This window comes from Haliaeetus albicilla, chromosome 3 (assembly GCF_947461875.1).
Source record: "Haliaeetus albicilla chromosome 3, bHalAlb1.1, whole genome shotgun sequence".
Lineage (NCBI taxonomy): Eukaryota > Metazoa > Chordata > Aves > Accipitriformes > Accipitridae > Haliaeetus > Haliaeetus albicilla.
Window position 1 is genome coordinate 34,922,903 of NC_091485.1, and position 20,792 is coordinate 34,943,694.

The 20,792-nt window shown below is 38.4% G+C and overlaps 1 protein-coding gene across 1 annotated transcript; it reads right to left on the bottom strand.

Annotated features, from left to right (window-relative positions):
* Positions 1-981: 981 nt before the first annotated feature.
* LOC104324129 (DGAT1/2-independent enzyme synthesizing storage lipids) lies at positions 982-19,905 on the bottom strand. Its single transcript, XM_009928125.2, has 7 exons — positions 19,692-19,905; positions 18,002-18,332; positions 15,421-15,585; positions 9,491-9,684; positions 7,275-7,335; positions 5,317-5,456; positions 982-3,274 (listed from the first exon to the last, which is right to left on the bottom strand). The coding sequence occupies exons 2-7, from the start codon at positions 18,327-18,329 to the stop codon at positions 3,170-3,172; spliced, it is 993 nt and encodes a 330-aa protein (XP_009926427.1). The 5' UTR covers positions 18,330-18,332; positions 19,692-19,905; the 3' UTR covers positions 982-3,169.
* Between the last annotated feature and the right edge of the window lie 887 nt (positions 19,906-20,792).

A 20,792-nucleotide genomic window follows, 5' to 3' on the forward strand; every position in this document is an offset into this window, starting at 1 on the left:
ACATGGAAAAAAAGCAGTCTTTCATCTATGACGGGCTTAATAGGTATTAAGCACTGTAGAGCTAACCCATTGTCACCATAGCTGTATCTTTCTCTACAGAGTAAAAGGATGAAGCAACATAATGGTATACTTGTACAGCAAATCCAATACCGGATGAACCACACAGTTGTGTTGACAATGCTGATTAAGTGCTCTACCTTGCATTTACAGTGATTAATTTCATACGAAAGCTTCCTAATAATAGATGTTCAGACTGAGCTCTGCTATTACACAACAGGACAGTAAATTGGCCAGTAGGAGATTTGGGTCTTGCTGAGAGATAACGACAAATACCTGTCAGTACAGCAGTCAGTCTATTTCTACTTCCAAACAACCTGAAAATGCATATTCTGGTTATGCTGTTCACATGGAGAAACCTGGAACATCTTCAGCATTTCCAGAGACTAACCAGGCAATCAGCAGTCTAGTCTAGTGCTGCTAAAATCTCCTTTAAATACTTCTGCCTGATGCACAGTAAACCAAATCAGCTAAAATTAAGCCATGTCTATTACCTTCCTTGTAAGAGTCTCTCTGCAGGTCTGCCCCCTTTTTCAATGAAATAAAGTAGGCAATCATTTACACACCAAGTATGTATAAATAAACCTTACTAGTCAGTATTTAGAACATATTTTCTGTTGTGGAAGCTTAAATGTAACTAAAGTGGTATTGCAGTGCCTGTTAAGGCCTCTTCCAGCACTAATAACAACTATTAAAAGTCAGACCTTATTGCTCATGTGACTTTTGTCCTTTATTCCACTGTTGTCTGAATTATTTACCCTTTAATTCATTCCTTCTGGGGCTTTGATCCTTCCACCCCTATTCAGACACTAGGCAAGAAGAGCTTCTGAAGGGTATTACACGCCATTCAAAACCACTCAGGGTTCAGCAGGGCAGGCCATGTATAATTTCATTTAGTTCAAACACAACACAAAACTTCAGAAGCCTGTTCCAGTTATCAATTTTATTCGAAAGGTGTCTTCTATACATTTTTTATATAGAGAAATAAATATGAAAGGCCTATACAAATATGAACACTTAGAGTACCAATACTGCCCTTCATTTTTTATACACATCTTTCAATACTTAAAAGGACAAAACTGCATCAAACAGCCCACATATTTAGTAAAATAAATTTTACAAAATCTCAGTTCACAAATGTCTGTTCATGTCTAACAGAACCTTTTAGACTGAGTTTTCTTTTACATATACGCAACCTTAACACGAAATACGTGCAGCTGCCTTTCAGAATTTCACAATATAGACTGATTACATTTTCCTCAAGATGGACAGTAAAAACAAAGTCATACTTAAGTTATACTCCAATGTAGGAATTTGCATTATCACTTTTAATGACATACTGTGTTAACATAATATTTTTTTAAAAACATTCAGATAAATTAAAAAGAACACAATCTTGCCTTCAAATAAAACCCAAGTCATTTAAAAAACTTCAGAATGGGCATTTGCTTTTACATAATGTGATTCTTTCCCAAACTTTAAAAAATTTAATTCAACACCACATAAAATGCTTTCGATGTAAAATAACATCATAAAATAAGTAAGCTCTTTGCTTTTTGTAAACCATAGTTTATAGACTTTCCCATAAAGTCATATTTTTCTAACATAGGGCATCATCCACATGCATTTATGTAATCTCACTAATTTACACATTTATGAGAGTATAAAGCAAAGCATGTGCTTAAATGGTGGGAGGAATGGATACCAAATTGAATTCAATTGCTCTTTCAAAAGTTGGGGTTTGTTTTTTGGTTTTGTTGTTTGTTGGTTTTTTTGGTTTTTGTTTTGTTTTTGTTTTTGTTTTTGTTTTAAGAAAAGGTCAAACCCCAACAATACTGAAAGGAAACCACATAATATAGCAAAATCCTCTTTTGTCTTTCCTTGAGGAATTTGTCCTCTATCCCAAAACTAAGGAGTTCCCAGATGCTAATTTAAGAACTGTAGCTTAAACTTGCTGGGAATCAGAAGAAATATTTCAGATATTTCCTATTTGAACAATAAAAGCGTAGGCTTTAGTTCAGAAAAAATATAATAATATAGTTTACTGTAAGTGCACAAAAGCCCAATCCTGCAACTTTCCTGTTCATTCAATTGTTTTCACTTAAGGAAAGTGTATACGATTTCCCTCCCAACCCTGATTTAATAACTTATGTAAATAACTGTGAAGAATATGGATGTTTAACAGTTTACAAATACACTAGATTTAAAGGGTATTTGGGAATGTCTATCCTGTTTTTCAAAAGAACTACTACTTTTAAAAGAAGCGTTGTACTAATATTTTCTTTCCTTCAAAATAAAGCTTTATGAGCTTATGTTACTCAACAGTACTCTCATTTCCACTTCTTAAAGTTTAAATGCTTGGCTCATTCTTTCAAAGGAGAATTTGCAGGTTCATTGAGAAGTATACGCAACAACTCTCTACTCAAGGGCAGATATCCAATATGGCTCAGCATGGAATAGCAGCTGTGCCATAGGGTTCTCATTCACAGCATCAGAGTAGTTTCCGTAACAAACTTCCTTGGTTCACTGCAGTTCTCTAATCAATTTTCACTCCTCCAAACTCTTTCTGAGTTCACCCAGTAAAACTAACCACTTTCCACCATAGGTTTTGCAGGCATAGCTAGAGGTTCTGCAAGCCACAAAAGGTTGACTGTTTTCCAGCAACACAAGAGTAATGACCTAAAGAAAGTTTTCATAAATGCTGCATGGCATTAATCTGGCCTGCAAAACCTAGTTACAGTGATGATGATCAAGACAGTAAGACCCTAGCTCTACAGCAGGTCTAACATTCAGGTTAAAGAGCAACCATAGGCGGGGAGAAAAAAACCCACAAAAGAAAAAAGACAAGTGACAATGTACATAAAGACTTCCAGTGTCATTTTGGAAAAAAACGTTTTCAAGATAGGAATGCATTTATCAAAGACTAAGCTTTGTCCCATTACGAATGATTTGAAGTTTGGGTTCCTGAGCTTGATACTGGACAGGGGGAAGGGCAAGGGAAAGTGTCTTATATCTTAAATTATACAGCAGTATCATAAGGACAGTATTTAAAATCTATTATTAGAAGAATGAATAAGTTACTATAACTAAATAGTATTTTATTCGGAAGACCTTAATCTTCCTTCTTTTGTGTTTGAAATCGTTCCATTAAAGCCCTAAATATATTTCCTGGTATTTTCTGATGTTTTTCTATTAGAGCTTGGAGTGCTGCTTTTGTCTGTAAGGAAAGAGAAACGGTTTTGGTCAGATTAAGTCATCTTTATATTGTTCATACATTAACACAATTTCTAGGCTCTCTTCATCCTTTCAGATGTCACAGAACTACTGCAAGTTCAAAATACTATTTTTCCATATTTAAGCCCACAGGCTGTGTTTGTGAGATCACTGCCAAGAAACAGATCAACAAACTAGTATATTTATCTCTGGTAGCTGTGTTCACAAGCTCTATTAGTGATATGCAATACTAAAATGATGATGGAGTAAATTAATGAAGACACCTAGATCTATAAAGCATGTCAGTGCCTGTGTGCTGTACGGCAATTCAGAAACTTCTGCCTATGCCCTGGTTTGCATCAGTAACACTCTTCCAGTATGTGGGAACTTTGCTTCTACACATGCTCAGAAGCAGCACTGGAAACACAGCTGTGTGTCAGCACATTTGGCTTGTACAAAGGAATTATCCCTGCACCCAAGTCCCCTAAAGGAGCTGGTCCTGTAAAGCACACTTGGACCACACCTAAAATACTGCACAGGACAGCAGCATTCACTTTCACTCAAAAACATAGCAGGCCAAAAAGTTAATAGCAGCCATTCGTACCATATAAAAGTTCTATGAGGAACATTCAAAACCAGGGCAGTATGCAAAAGCTATGGTGAGGACATGCTGTAACCTTCCTGTTCTGCCTAGTGAAGCACAGACTACTGAATTCTTAAGGTCAGAGACAGAATGGAGAACTATTTGCCTTTGTAAACCAGTGGTCAGCAAGGGGAAAACTGATTCTTGGTACAAGCTCCCACTGTTTACATGAAGTATGTGATCAACTGTTAAGTCCTGGGAGAAGGTTCCTGCCCACATCTCTTTATAGAGATGGTCCTAAGTGTCTCTGCAAATCTAAAATTTCTATTAGGCAAATAATTTGAGCTTAATTTTTTCTATATATAACGGGAAAATGCATACTGTGCCACAGCCTGAAACATGAAATACAATTTTAAAATCACTGTAACTAGGATCCTAGGGGATTCACATTCTAGGGCCCTTATCTAGCAGAATTTGCACTTGATTCAGAAGCAAATGAGGGTTGGCACAAACAGAAGATGCCAAAGCATGTTTGAAAGTCACTTAAACACACATTCTCTCCTGAAAGCCAACAGTTCTAAACTCCTGTCAGACTGAACCCCCAAAAGAAAGAATCAGTTTTCCATAACCAGGGCATAAGATAATGCAGATAAACATGTTAAGATGTCATTTTGCAGAGATCTAATCAGAGGGTAAACAGGAGAGACAACTGAACTGACACCTGCATGGTCAAGAAGAAAAATCTCTTTCTCTCAAGTGAAGAGAGTGTGAGAGTCTCAGAATGCTAGAAGTGACCATCTGTGGAGCTTCCAAAAATGGCTATTTCAGCCCCCTCCGACTGCTCCATCACTTAGGTTTTACGCTTCTGTAGTGTGAAGCCTATTAATAAAATGAATGAACATAAGAACCTGACAATCCTTTTTATAAACCACCTAAATCTGAACCAGGGGAATGTTCAAAAGTTAATTTGTTGGGCAGGAAGTTGGAGGAAATATAAACTGAAACACACTCAACAAAGCAGTGAAATGATTTACCTTAAATTTTTTTATTGTATGGAATTGAAACAGTTTGTGGCCACAGATTTGCTATATTTGAGAGGTTTCATTAGTACCTTTCTGAAAAGGCCAAAAACGGAACACTTTCTCTGGGTGAAGTACTTATGACTTTCTCAACTCAGAGCAGTCTTATCTGACTGAACTTCAGTCCCTAAAGCAAGTTGTTTCTCAAAGCAAATACAAAGTACAGTATTGACTTCAAAAGGCCTAGAACATCTGCAAGGTATAGTAATAAAAAGATAGTGTTTAAGAAGGACCTTCAGCGTTAAGCAAGTCCAAAGCTTACCATGATTCCACCAACTTCTATATCTAGCTCCAAGGCAGAAATCACTATCTTGACAAGAGTATTCCAGTGTTTTCTACCAGAACAGTCAATATTTTAAATATATATATGCATATCTGTCTTACCTTTGCAGTTAGTTCCTCAGCAGTTATATTTGGTTCATATGGAATGGGTTCTCCGATAAATGTACGAAGCTTGACTGGAAACCCACCGTACACAGGAACTAGTGGCAATCTAATACGTTCATATAGTGACCTAAATATTTCTAATGTGAAAAAATTCAGGGGGAAGGGAGAAAGCAGGAGAAGAAGAAGGGAGAGGGGTGGAGACGGGGAGGGGGAGACAAACAGACAGACAGACTGAGATTATTCTGTAGGTTTTTTCCCAGTATGTCTTAAAACCGGCTTGTCAAGTAATCCAGCCCCTGACCCAGATTCTCAAACAATGTGTCATCTCAAGTGCTATTCTACCCTTGACTGTCATTTCCAAAAAGCTGCGTTAATGCTAATGTCAGACTTGTTTCCACCCTAACTTCGCAAGATATCTCTCCTTCAAAGAGTAGCTGCAAAGAGAAGGAAGAAGAGGAGAAAAATCCAGTAGCTGCCTCTCTGGAAAAGAAGGGAATGCTACACAATACAGGTTACGGTTCACCTAATTTTACAGGTTAGCATAAGAAACTAGTATTGGAAGACTGTTCTGTTCAGTCCCACTGAGGTCTAGAGGATCAGAAATTGTCTTATCTGTCTAAAGGCCAGTCATGCTAAAACGCTGAATTGCCCTTTCAGATCACACACTGGTTGCAGTGAAATAATATAAAAAGAGAGAAAAAACAGGTATTTCTATATCCGCTCTAAGGAGACACATCTTCTACCCCACATGCCACCTTCTAAGCATCTAGCCCAAATGTAACCAGAACAGCTTCCTCGCAGAATGGGTGCTAATACTCTCTCTCTCAATTTTAGACAAGAAATTCCTTTAACTGAGGTGTTGGCATAAGAAAATCCTTACTGACCAAGATGTGGAATTTTCTGTATGCAACCTATAAGAACAAAGAATATTCCAAAACTATTGAAACTGGAGTAATGCCTCCAGTGATCAACAGAATCCACTTCCTCTAGCACCCCTGCTGTAGAATATAAGTAGCATGAATGATTTTGGCTTAAATTTCTGCTTGTTTGGGAGGATTCTCCTGAACACAGCCAACAATTAATTGCTGTTTATTTTTGTACAACCTAACGAAAGTGTGAATTATTCTGCACATCTACATCAGATGCCTTGGCTTTCTCCATGTAATATATAGCTTTTAATTAGAGGGGGAGAGAAACAGAATTGTTTTGCCCTGCAGTCCTCTGATGAAGATGATGATGCCATACTTGAGGCAGAACATGTGGCATGGAGGAGACTGTTCAGGCCCTTCCTGCTAGATGGTAAGTTGGAAAATACGAAAAAAGGGGTGTTGACACTAGCAGATCAGCAGAGATGTGGGCATCTAATCATCCCAGAGGTGGACCCTTCAGCCATATACCCATCTATTCATGTGCTGGCTCGAAGTCCCCATAGAGGTGAGGAAAGAGAGCAGGCAAATACAAAGTTTTGTGAGGAACCACAGGTTTAGTGCTGAACAGTAAACCAACTACAGATTAAATATATTTCAAACCATTTGAAGTTTAGGTACAGGTAGAGGTGTAAGCAGAGAGCTTTAAGAGAACATTTAAAGAAAGTACATGTTAGTTGCAAACCCCTGTTTGCTTTGCTTCTTAACAGACAGCAGAAAACCTAGAGCTGGCCTAGCAGATATAAGCAGAGAAAAAAAGTGCTCTAAAACTATTTGCCTTTTTCTGGCTTTTTCCTTTCTTCTACTGCTTCTGTGAAGGCATACTGTTACGTGGAGAGTAACTTAGATGAGCCAATACCACATCTAGTGCTAATATTAAATCCTAATAACATCTCTGAACTCTACTGGAGAGCAAACCTCCAGAAACAAGGCTGTTTTAAATCTCAAATTTATATGGGGATTATTTCTACAGAGATAGGCTAAACACATATGGAAAAATAAACTACAAAAAAATAGAAAATATCTTACTTATTCCTCCTAATGTCCTAACGCCTTCTCGAACATTTTGTGTAAACATAGGAATGATGGGCTAGGAGGGAAAAAAAATAATTAAGAATTTAATGAAGATAGCACTATCTAAAAACTTCTACCTCACTTAAATCCAACAAGCAAATTAATTTCAGAAGTGTTTCTCAGACAAGGACACAGAGAGACCAAACCAAAGTTCTTCTGCGACCATCTGCCATGAGGTTTCAAGTTGGAGAATACCATGAGATTTCAGTGAGTCACTGTTTCAGCAAGTCCATTTTCTCAAAGCAGCCCAGACTTTCAGAACCTATGGAGCATTTAGGCATCTGCTCGTCTAGCACTGTTTGCACAGTTGTGACTTAAGTGGTTAAACCTGTTGCTTAATTTGTAGTTATGCTCAAAGGGAAGAATTCAGAGGATTGGGACCCCAAACTTGTCTGATTCATCTCTGCTATGCTGATTGTATTGCTTCCCATACGATATGTCATATTCAGTACATGTCCATGATTTACTTCTGCTGATGAATATTTGGAATGGTGTTGAATATTTCAAGTTTTTATTGCTGTTTTTGAACTTGAAAACAGCTGTCAAGATTTACATGAACCAGGGGGGGTCCATTACTGCATGAAGTTTTTTAATATCATTTTATAGTATGTACTCAGTGTACATAGCATCATCAGAAATACAGACTATGTGATTTTCAAACATTCAGATTCTTTCAAACTTTTTTAAACAAGCATGGAGATGAGCTAGTAAATGAAAGTTTTCAGACAGGTATCATGTTGGGTTTTTTGGGGAGGAGGGGGGAAGTCTGTAAATAATCCAATGCCAACTATAGAGAATAAAAAGAAGTGCAGTTGCCTAAACTGAATGGTAACAAACTTCTTTATTCTAGAACCATCTTATTTGGAACATTTTACTTTTGACACAGAGGTAGTGATTTTTGTATGTACCAAGCTGGTTTATATGACAAAAATTCTTGCAAACAAACTGCTGAAATGAAACAACTTCAAGAAATTGAAGGTCCCAGTTTTAGACACATTTTTCTGATGTTTTAGACACATTTTTCTTTCCATGAGGACTTATGCTCACAATTAAAGGTGACTTAAAGTTCATTTTTAATCTAAATAAAGATATTTTCCCCACTTTCAGCCTGCCTCTGAAACTATTCCTATTCTGCTGCATCTCTCAGGATTTTTTTTAGGGAGGGGATGAAGGTGCAAGACCTTTGTGAGGGCATAAAGGGAACTGAACACAAATTCAATAAAATAAATATAACTAATACAACCATAGCTGAATCCCAAGTACGGCCTTTCATATGCTATTACAATATATTAGTAAAATCTAAGTCTATTGAAAATATCCTGTTTAAACAGTGTTATTTTCCTTCTGAGAAAAAGTTATGCACACTTAAAATTGGGTCTTAAAAGTATTCTATTTCTGTATAAAATCCAGAGATTTAACTAGTCTCTCTTTGACAGTACCTAAATATAAAACTCTTGGTGTAAGACTTACTTTCAAATTAGGCATATGCAGACCTACGGTCATATGCACAGATCTTTCAAGTACAAATATAGAACAAGAGGGACTCTGAAATTATTATTAAAATAATTACAATTCAAATATATCATACACTTATGTGCCTTTCACAGTTGGTCCCATATGAATAATTATCTGCCTGCTGATCAAGCACAATGCTATATATTAGACCTGAAGAGACAGTTCACACTAGTGAGCAGCATCTCCTCCTGCCTCTGTATGCCCTAGACATCTCCTACTACCACAGAATGCCAATACAGTACATAATGCCAGAGAGTCTATACTGTGCTGGGTCACAGTACACTTCAGTGGTAGGGAAAACAGAAATGTTGATGCATGGTTGCTTCCCAACCATTCTGGTCAGGGTTGAGCTATCACAATCCTGACCAGGTATGGTAAAACAGCACAAGCTTGTAATGTAGAAACTGTCCTGGATTTCATCTCTCATTCTTTTAAACTCTGGATTTCCTGACCACGCTATTCCTAGTTGACTCCAAAGCCTTCTTATCAAAAGCAACAAAAAGAGTCTTGAAATGTAGTTATGAGAGCAAGTAGACCATATCCATGACACTCAGCAATATAACATCAACTATATGATAAATAAACCAGCTTTTCCTGGAAGAAAGTACTAATAAGTTAGCATTCTTTGCTTCTCTTTTGTGATCTGTCATACTTACCACTTTTGCATCAATGGCCACCTGAGCAAAGCCCTTCCGATTACCCCAGATAATAGTATACATTTCATCACTGAAGAGTGCTTCCCGAACTCCACCTGGGGCAATGGCTATCAGACAGCCCTTCTTCAGAGCACTGACACATTCTTCTTTTGGTCCATGCATAACTCCATGTACATCAAGCAATATTTTAAAACCTGTAGGGTAAGATAATATTAATTCAGAAAATGTTAATTCATGCTACCATTCAGTACAGATTCCCAGCACAGAACACAATGGCTAAAACTTACTTGTCTAATAACCTGTAACCCCAAATGAAAGATGTTTCTAGAGGGACTGAAGCATTAAGTCCTGCTTATAAATTTTGGCGTAAAAAGTTGAAGATTTAGGGGTTTCAGTGGCTTTTTGTCACAGTAAAGTCAGCTGCTACCTCACAATCAGGACTAAACTGGAAAAAACTGGCAAGCACTGTGTGACATCTTTCATGTGTTCTTCAAAGGAGTTGTCAAGTCAGCTCCAGGGCACTGGTTCCTTGCCCAAGCTCTACTTTTCAAACGTAGCACAGTCCTAATAAAATGCAACAAAAGAAAATACCAGCAAATTATTGTGGTTTTTTTGTTTTGTTAACTTTGGCAAACAAAGAGCAGTCTGTGCACAAGAAGGGGAATGACAAAGAAAATGCAGCATTCTCTGCGTTGCAGATCACTGCAGGAATTGACTCCCTGGTTCAGTCTGTGAGTACTCGGATGGCCTTTCACACAAAAAGGCATCTGGCAAGCCTGGGTTGGGTATATTCGTCTTAAGTTAAGATTCTTCATTTACTGAAGTGTTCAACTGTAAAGTTACATAAACGCCTCATATCATCTCGAATTTGAAATGTCATACTGACCCTACTCTTCAAGAAACAGCAGAACATCAAAAATTTGCTTACAAGCATCAAATGGGCACTGGCTTCACCAATTTAGACAGCTAGTCTAATGTGAAAGAACATAACTAGCATAAACCTCTGTTTGCTGGAAATCAATCATGTTCACTTGGTTCAATAAATTTTTAATTTATACAGTATTTATGAGTACTGCATACCAAAATGGGAACTTTAGATAACCGAGCAGTATGGGAAAGATTACTTCTCTTTCTTCAAGCTTCCCACTGAGGCAAACAACCTTATCAGCCATAGACAAGGACACAGAACCAACCTAGTAGAGTTTGCCCCTCAATAACAGATCTTCATTTTTTAACCTCAGGTTAACAAATGAATAGTTGTTACTATGAGCATACATTTATTACATACAGACTCACTGAGAAAGAGTCCAAATATAGTTAAGAAGACAGAGCTGTCTTCTCTTACAGACCGCATAAACTAAGGGCTTGGGAAGGAAAGCATGAGGCAGCATATCATTAGTTTATTCTTAACTAAATTCTGATCTCTAACCAGTCTTTGTAGTTGGTGTGAGTATAATTACTGATTTATATCTACACACAACTGGGATCTGTCCATAAACATGACAACAGAACACAAACTCTATTACACCTGTCTCATATTCTGCTGTGCCTGCCTCGCACACTGCTGATGGCACTAGCAGTCTTCATCTAGGAGCATTTGCACAGAAGACATGTGAAATAGAGTTTTCCTGAAGTAATTTAATTTCTCTCGGCTGCTTTGTTTGTGGGATCTTAAATAGCTGGTTTTTTACAATGTTTTACATTCCCAAACTAATTAAAGCTCTCCAGAATGTACCTGGTGCTAGAAAGCTGCCTGTGTCTAAGCCCCTTCTGTCAGTGAATTCAGGAGAGAGATGAAACAGTAATGAGAAGTGTTGAGCTGAGCATGAAAAGAGACTCCAAGGAAGCAGAAGCTGTGAAGACAGTTTTCCCTTCTGCATTGGACATGCTGGGGAAGGGGGGGAGGGGAGGGGGCTGTGATAGAGCAAGACCATGAGTCTGTCTAGTTCATAGGTCAGAAAAAACCAAGAACAGAATATGGGCAGAATACAGGCAAAAATTTGTAATACAGAATAGTGGTGGGGTGGGGTTTCAAGTCTTCATAAAATTTCTCAGCCGTATTTCCCCCCTTGACATTTAGTATAAACCTCATATTCTGAGCTGTACCTCATAGCCTAGCCAGCAGATCATACATTACTATCAACATCTCTGCTCCAGTAGCAAAGAGGAAGAACCTGGCTCTGTTAGAGCAGCAGAGAGACAGGAACTAGTGCAGTGGCCCTGAAGGGACAGCTAGGGTACTCTGTGCCGAAGGTAAAGGTCATCATGGAGTCAGAAGAAACACTGGCATAGTAACCGGCTGTTGCATGAAGGTGACCGAGAATCTCTTTTTCCACTTTAAACAACAAAACAACTCTCAAAATTATCTAAACACAGTCTTTCAGCCTTCCAGAGCATGAAGGGATGCTAATTTTTCCAAATACCAAGAAGTCCAAAATTAATTTTATTCTGCAGTTCAACCTGGACTCTGCCCATTGCCCCAGCACACCCTTCTCCTGTTTTCCACAACACTGTGTCTCCACCAATGTTTGAACACCCTTTGGATAGTACCCAGTAATGCATTTAACACTCATCCCAATAAGTGCGCTATATAAATTTCTCTAACTTAGCCCCAGTGACTGTAACATAGGGACTGTCAGCTACCTGGTAGAAAAATGGCAAAGATGTCATCATTTTTCTATGGTTGACCCTTAGGACCACAGACAGAGAGGAATCATTTAGGCCACTGAATCCAACCATCCACAATTGTAGGTAACCACGCCTGTGTATCTGCAGAACATCTAGTCCACAAGACACTTTGCAACACCTTGTGTATGTAACAGACAAGAAGCCACAGCTCCTTTCCTCTGGGACATTACAGGAGAGGGACTGTCTCAGATCCCTAAAATAGCAGGCAACCTTTTAAAGAGGGCTCCCAGATGACTCTAGGAAGCAGACATGGCCCATACTATAGGAGAGGGTGATAGAGAAGAACACAAGTGACATCTCTGTCTTCACTGCACTCTTTGGAAAAAGATTTTCTCTTAACTCAACTTCAGAGAAATCAATGTATTCCTGAGCATTACACAGCTGAGAATCTACAAGAACCAGAAACCATTGGAATGTTTTTTTTCTGTGACTAACCTCCAGTATTTAAAAGGAAAACAGGACCATATTTCATATCCTTCTGCCCCAAAACGCAAGCAACAGAAGCATACATAGTACTGATACAGCATAAATTGAGACAATTAATAGTTTCCTTTTGCATCGATGTGAAAGAAAGACGCATTACGCAATGTTCAATAGGAATCTCCAGGTATCTATAGGAAGTCTCCTATTAGGTTAGATTCCCTTCCACAAGTTATCAAGCTGTATCTTTCAAGACTAAGCAGTAGGGAGAGGCATGTTTGACACCTTGCAGGTTCATGCATCCCCTAGGAGGCAGAGCAACATTTTACAAACACACTCCAGTTAATTGCAGTTAATTCAGGACAGCAGTGCCCAATGCAGAGGATGCAATGAGACTGCAAACTGGCAATTGCATACTGGCATGGACCCAAGATTCAGATTCATGGGACAAGCCATTCCTCACAGCTATTCATAGTAGATTCAATAATCATAAAAAAAGAAGGGTCATTAAACCAGCTAATCCAAGTGTGTCTAACAGCCTACAGACTCTCCAAATGCACCCCCTATCCCACGTCCCCCATTTCTCCTGCATTGAGCATAATAACTTTTGGTTAACTAAAACATCTTCTGAAAAGGCATCCAATTTAATCTGAAGACTTAATCAAGATCAGGCAGTCTTAGTACTAGGATAAAATTATGGCAGTCTTTCTGGTTTGATTCACAAGAGAAGCACCATCTATCTGAGTTGCCAGTCATAGATTATTCTGCAGATTTTGAGACACAGTCCAGAACATTACCTGGGCTCTTTGGGCTCATCTTCCCTGAACAGTCTTAATTCACTCACAGAACCAAAGAATTATGTAGGTTGGAAGGGACCTCTGAAGGTCAACTAGTCCAACCTCCCACTCAAAGCGGGTCCAACTAGATCAGGCTGCTCAGGGCCTCACCCAGCAGAGTTTTGAAAGTCTCCGGGGATGGAGATTCCCCAACTTGTCTAGGCAATCTGTTCAGGTGGTAAAATACCTTCCCACACATCTAATAAAAATTTCCTGTGTTGCAACTTCTCTGTTGCTTCTCATTCTATCACTATGCACCTGTCAGAAGAGTCTGACTCCCTCTTCCCTGCACCCTCCCGTTAGGTTGCTGAAGACAGCGATAATATCTTCCCCCATCTTTATCTGGTACAGGCCAAAAAAACCCAGTTCTCAGCCTCTCCTCATACATTGTGTGCTCCAGCCCCCCATCATCCACTGAACATGCTCTAGTGTGTCAACATCTGTCTTGTACTGGGGAGTCCAAAACAGGACACCATATTGCGAGACGTGCTTGCACAGGTGCCAAGCCAAGGGAAAAAACCTCTTCACTCAGCCTGCTGGCCACACTCCTGCTAAAAAAAAGCTCAGTGTGCAGTTCATCTTTGCTGCAAGGGCACGCTGCTGACTCAGGTTCACCTTGTTGTCCACTACAATGCCAAAGTCCTTTCCTGCAAAGCCACCTTCTGCCCAGGGTACTGCCACATGGGATTGCTCTGCCCCAGATGCACAACTTCATATTTGCTTTTGCTGAACTTTGTAATGTTTCTGCCAGTTCATTTCTGTGAAGGCACTCTGAATACCACCTCTAACCTCCAGTGTGTTGACTGCTTCCCCAGTTTGGTATCAACAATGAACTTCCTGCAAGCACGCTCTAACCCCTCACCCAGGTGTGAAATAAAAACATTAAGCAGCGCTGGTTCCAGTATCAGTCCCTGAGGAATGCCTTTAGAAACCAGCTGTTAGCTAGATGGTATACTGCTGAACCCGATTCTTCAAGACCAGCCATTCAGCCAGATGTCTCTGTGATGCTACTAAATGATATTTGGGGGACTCAAAAGTATGCTCACACTTAGAACCTTATTTTAAAGCAGAAATGAAGAAAAACAACATTCTCTCCCACTTGATAAACAACTGTGCGTAAGTATTGATATAATACAGACAATATGGAGCCAAATCTAAATTACAAAACAGGTTACGTTAGTCAGCTGTATGCAAAAGATTTGATAATCAACTGACAAATCCTAGCCTGTTGGCAAAAGCAGTTGTAGAGGCAAAGCCATGCTGTTACCAGTATGAAAAAAGTTCAGCTTTCAGGGATTAAGTCTGAAGTAAAACTATACTGACAAAAGGACAGTTTTCTGATATGAGTTGTTTCCACTAGAAGCATCAGTACACTACAGAACACTCCTGTAAATTCACAAAAAGAATTAAAAGATTTTTAGTCACAAACTGAACTTGGGAAAAGAACTGGGTACTACTGTATTTCACACACACAAAACCCAAACCCCTCACGTAATTAGTTTCACCCATCAGCAGTGTTTTTCACTAGGCTGTCCAGCCAAAATCTTGCCCTAAACATATTTTTCATTTTCTTCACGCTTCACCTCATGTTTCACACAAACTTGTTGGACACTTCTACAGCTTTCCTCCAAAAAAGATTCTACTTGGAACAGTCTTCTTGGGGACAGGTTCCACTGCCCTCCATACTCTCAACTGAGTGGGATACGAAAATACATCCATCTCCCCAGATTAATACTATCAACTTTAAGAGCATTGCTTCCAAACAGTTTATTTCATCAGGTTATTGCATGGGCCAGTCTCATAAACTCATTCTTGTTTGTAAAGAACGCGTTAGAGACAGCTGTACCTCAGCACTTTCACTAAATTTGTCTGAATGTCTGTTCTGAGAGCTGTGTTCCTGTGGCACAATTTTTATTAACTACACCATAAAAAAATAAAAAATAAATTAGAGTTCTTAAACCAATTGTTGACAATGAAGTATGTTACCTGGTAATCTAAAGACGAAATGATCAGCTACTATGTGGCAGTATCTCTTCTTTTGTATAAGAAGTCTAGCCATGAAATAGATACAGTCAGCAGGAGTAGCTCCATGATAGAACACAATAAGCCCTGGTCCTTCAGGAATATTTTCGGCACCATGAAGCTCATAACCTGTTAGGTGTTAAAGCATAACAGATGTCAAAGTCTGACACAATTCTATCCCAAAGAAACTCCGGCACGTTGGCAAACTGAAACCAATAGCTATTAAGTAGTGCTAAGAGCCAAGTGACTGCTAAAAAGTCAAGAGATTACTTGCAGCATTTACTAAGTTGCTTTCACAGGAAATACAAGTTTAATTTAAAGCAGAAGAGCCACATTTAAAGAAAGAACAACAACAAAAAAAACCTGAAAACAAAACACCCAGCCTCACTGTCTTGAACTGTATAATTTTTCCTTACTTTTTCAGTTCACTGTCTTCAAGGCTGCAGAGTCCTCTTAATCCAACCATTCAAGAGAAATCAAAATAAGGATTGGAGTGGTAAAACACAACTATTTCAGGCTACTATTTAAATGAAGTTCATTGCCACCAGTAACTGTTTAAGAAGATTTGACATGACAACATCCATTTACATGTCACCTTTTACTCCAGAGTATGAAGCTTATCTTTGTTACTTCTCTCAGAATTATACTTGCTCCATTTTTCTGTCACTAAGTACTAAAAGCTAATTGGGGCTTTATACGCTTAATTGAAACATACATAAACACACACAAGTTTCTTACTGAACTTACATTTCTAATTAAGTGCAGAATATATTCAGTTAACACAAAATATCAAAATGCATCAGTATAGAACATATTCAGTTAATATTGAGAAGTATTGTTACAGTATCTTGTCTGTGGTTTTTTTTTTAAAAAAAAACAAACAAACAAACAACCCCCCCCCCCAACAACAACAACAAAAAAGCCCCAAACCCTGTCACTTCTTCCAAAGTTAATCAGGTCTGCAATTCCCATTCCATTGGGTTTTGGTTTTTTGGGTTTTTTTAATTCTGAAGGTACTCTTGACTCTTCTCCCTCTATTTTACTTTCTATACCTGTAGAGCTGCAACATATTGCAAGCATATCATCTGTACCAAGTGTACCACTAACTGTGCTCTATGCCTGCCAATCATAATCAGAATGATACCTACATCTAGCATTTGCATAATATATGTAAAGTTCCAGGTATCACATACCAGTTTGGGGTTTGGGGCTTTTTGGTTGTGGGGTTGTTTGGGGGGGATGGGGGGGGTGGTCCCGATGCTGTGAGATTTCAGGATGAAAAGTTCTTCCTATGATACATTGATTAATCAAGCAGGGGAAAAATACAATTGCAAAACATTTCATTCTTTAGCAAGAGAAGTGTATAGAGAACATGGAAGCAGCTGCCAGGGCAGAAAAAAGTCACCACTGTCAGTAAGGGACTGGATAAGAATCTTGCCTGCGCAAATAAAAAGTTAGACCTTATAAAAAGAAAAAGTTACTAAGGATGAAAAGAGCCAAAGCCTTAAAAAAATAATTTTCTTATGAAAAAAAGTAAATAGCTTTTTATTGTGAAGTGAGCATTTTAAGCTCTTTGATGTAGCTGTTGATTTTGATCTAGTGTACTTTCCTAGATTTGAAAGTTACATCTTAGTCTTACAAAGCCTATCTGATACAGCCGCTGCACCATCTGGTTATCAATGCCCTGAAAACCCGCTTCCCTTTGACTAGAGAACAAATAGAGATGATTTTCAAGAAGGATTTGTTCTTCATGTAAATTGCTCTTAAACATCTCTTTCTCCTTTGGCTGCATCTAGACTGAATGGTTCTGAAAGAGGCTTATGATTTCCTTAGAAAGAAAAGCCAAATCATTTATTAAGTATGTCTTTACAAAAGAAATAACAGTAGAAGGACAAGGAATAGAGCCCTTAGTTTTGACATTCTAGTAGAGAACGCAATTGTCAAATACATAGACAAAAAATAAAAAAATTAAGGTTCTGTAACAGTTTGGGGCTCTAAAGTCAATTTGAAGCAACTAGTGAGCGAACTGACACTAAGTGCTCCTTTAAGCCATCATTTGGCGTTGTATGTAAAAGACTGGTTAAGTACAATTAAATTATGCTAACGTGCTGACATACTAGCTGTCAGGGAACTGGCATTTAAATATAGTTAATTGATCTAGTTTTTAACATAGCAAACATTTCATGTCCTCCTGGAATGAGGAAATCCAGGAGTAGTTATAAAAAGTAAAAAAGAAAAAAAATTAAACCATTTTTAAAAACTGCTTATATGTTCAACTGGATGAAAGATCTTATTTTGTAGCAGCAAAGGAATAAATGCATAAGACAAAAAATTCTACGTCCAAAAAAGTCTCAATGGCTTTTTTTTTTTCTCCCAAGCACCACTGGCAGTCATTGATAAAATGGAAAAAAAAAAAATTGGCCTGAATTTTAGATTTCATGCAACAGCAGCAACAATCAGATATATATTGATATTGATAATCCTGAAAGGTAAACCAGGAATAAGAGCTTCAGCAGTTTTTAATGAAAAGTCAGATCTTGCTTACCATGCCATATTCTTCCATGTCCATCCCATAGGGTAGCCAACATCTGTTTTGCACCACCCCAAAAATCATTGGAATAAGCTTCCTTTAGTTCATTCTTCCTTTTATAAATATGAAGAAGGAGAATGGAAGTGTAGAAGAGGATGATGAGAACCCCCGGAAGTAGTAAAACTACTGCGAGTGGAAAAAGCACCCATGAAAGGTAGACTGCATAACTCAGATAATCTTCAATATGCTCCACGCCAGTCCATTCTCCCAGAATGTAAGTCAGGCAGGTTAAGTAGGACATAGGAATCGGTCCTGCAGTACAGGACTCATTTCCACCTATCATCTCCTGTTTAATTTAAAAAAAAAAAAAAAAAAAAAAAAAAAAAAGAGGCAGATGAATAAATCCTCAAAAAAGATAGACCTGCCTATACTGTTTAATCACACAAAAAACCTCTCTGACACATTTACTCATACACCATTTATCCCACATCCCAGCAGCACCTATTAGAAACATAATGGTTCATACAGCAAAACCTCTACTTGATTTTTTTTTTTTTTCAGTCCTTTCCTTTTGTGGAGTGGAAATGATGGCAATTCTAATTGACAGAGATAGTGCAACTGCTTAATCTCAGGCTAAGATTTTATCTCATTAAAAACCGTTCAACTTACGTGGATGCAGAACATTTGTATTGTTACCAATACCAATTTATACTGTATTTTTGGTTTTCAGAAAGCTGTATTGATTAGTGTAATTTATTGTTCTACACAATACACTCAAAACCTTCTCCCAAGCACTTACTACAACAGGAAACAGCACAATCTGAAACCCAGTGCTATAAAAAAACCTGCTGAACACTTCCACTGTCCACAAGCATACAATGACTCAGGAAGATGATGGTCTCTAATAAGCAAGTGTCACTCTTGTAGAGAACTTAACTATATCTGGAAATTTACAGATAGTGAAACGCAAAGTCCCAGAGGGACACAGACAGGCTGCAGAAAGGACAAGGAGAAAAAGATCACAAAAAGTCCTCTAGAAGTTTTAACTGCTCTGGCTTTACTGTGTCTATGTGTAAGAATCAATCTTCTCCAATGCCAGCTCCTAAGAAGTTTCAGGGCTACACCTCTCTGGGCTGATATTTCAGGTTTTCTACAATTCTGGAGCAACACTTTTTTCTTAGCTTTGTACTATTTAGGGGAAACTTGCTATTCGTTTCATCTTACAAACATGAGACAACCCGTACACTTGGCTATCTTAGCTACAGTTCTAGAACAACATAAATAATACCTTGGGGAAAAAAAGTTATCCTAATCTAGAAAAGTTTTGGTCAAGACTTGAATTAACTGTTACTCAGGACCAAGAAGATAAACATTTTGCAACTGTAATGTAGGCTTGTAGAGGGAAACAGATTAAGAGCAACAATTTCTAAAAGAATCTAAGGTTGGGGTGGTTGGGTTTTGTTTTTGTATTAAAATGTGACTTACATCATGAATGACTGCAAAGTTACTATGCCTAGATAGACACGTATCTATTACTCCTTCACTCTTGCTCTGTTTTTGCAAGCAACAAGTGACGGAAATTCAGAAGATAATTTTGCTAATACTATCATAACCCCAATGACAACAAAAACTACAAAGCAGATCAGTTTTGCTCCACATTTGCTATGAGATGTTGAAACATGTACTAGAGCAGAACTCATCTCACTTATTTCCCGGTCTCAATTTTTCCTCCCGTTCTGATAGACCAAGGATGTTCCTTTTCCTTCTGTTTTGAAATTGGCCTCTAACCACATTGCTCAAGATAACTCCTATTAATGAGAAGAAAGCTGATCTCATGACAAGGGCTTTGCTCCCATAATCCATGCTTGTTCCACTAATTCAGGCTTACAACATTTTGCTCCTCAGCATGTTCTTGAGGACAATGTGATGAGCAGCATCTTCAGCGATGTATAAGCACGTAGCATTAGTGACATGCACTTCACTGATTTCATGCACATGTGTTAGGAGGGGAGTTAGGGGAAAGGACAGGAGAGAGCGAGCATGTGGAAAAGCAAGAGAAAGCTCCTTCTCATTCCAGTTGCCAGCGCCGAACTTCAGAACCTGTCAGGCAGCAAACACCCAGAGCAAGTACAAGAAACATGACTTGTGAGACCAAGCAACATTTAGGAGTAGCATTCAACACCACAATATTCATCAGATTGTTATGCCTGGACTTCTCCAGTGGTTCCACCTACTAGCTAGAGAACAATATGGAGCATGGGTTATGGCACAGAAACATTTTTCAAAACTCAGAGGTGATTATACAGCTTTAAAGATTACTTAAATTATACTCTCCTGCCTATTATATTTTTAATTCTCTATGGCTTTCTCCAAACACAAAATCCTCACCAAGTAAATTTAAAGTCCTGTCCACATGTCAGCCTTGCAAAATATTACTTGTCCTTTTGCCTGTAATGTTAGATGCAATACCTTAAATGCAATCATCGCAGTTTTATAAGTTTACTTGCATATCTGTGCACTAACCTGTAACACAAATTAAAATCCGACATCTTTGCTGCCAACCACAGAGGTAACATCTAAAGTACTGCCTTCCATTACAGACAGTCAACTCTGAACAACACTGTTTCCTCATCTTGAAGAGAATCATAGAATAATTTACATTGGAAAGGCTCATTGAACAGCACTTGTCCAACCTCTTGCTAACTAAGAAGTTAGATCAGGTTGCTCAGGGCCACGTCCAGCCCAGTTTGTAATACTTCCAGGGATGGAGATCCCACTGCTTCTCTGGGACCCTAATCCAGTGCTT

Excerpts from the sequence above, each read along its gene's own strand:
- LOC104324129 (XM_009928125.2), bottom strand. The coding sequence starts at position 18,329 with ATGATAGGTGGAAATGAGTCCTGTACTGCAGGACCGATTCCTATGTCC. Across the intron at positions 7,336-9,490 it reads TGGCCATTGATGCAAAAGTG|CCCATCATTCCTATGTTTAC; the intron begins GTAAGTATGACA and ends TTTCCCTCCTAG. Across the intron at positions 5,457-7,274 it reads TAGGACATTAGGAGGAATAA|AAATATTTAGGTCACTATAT; the intron begins GTAAGATATTTT and ends TTTTCACATTAG.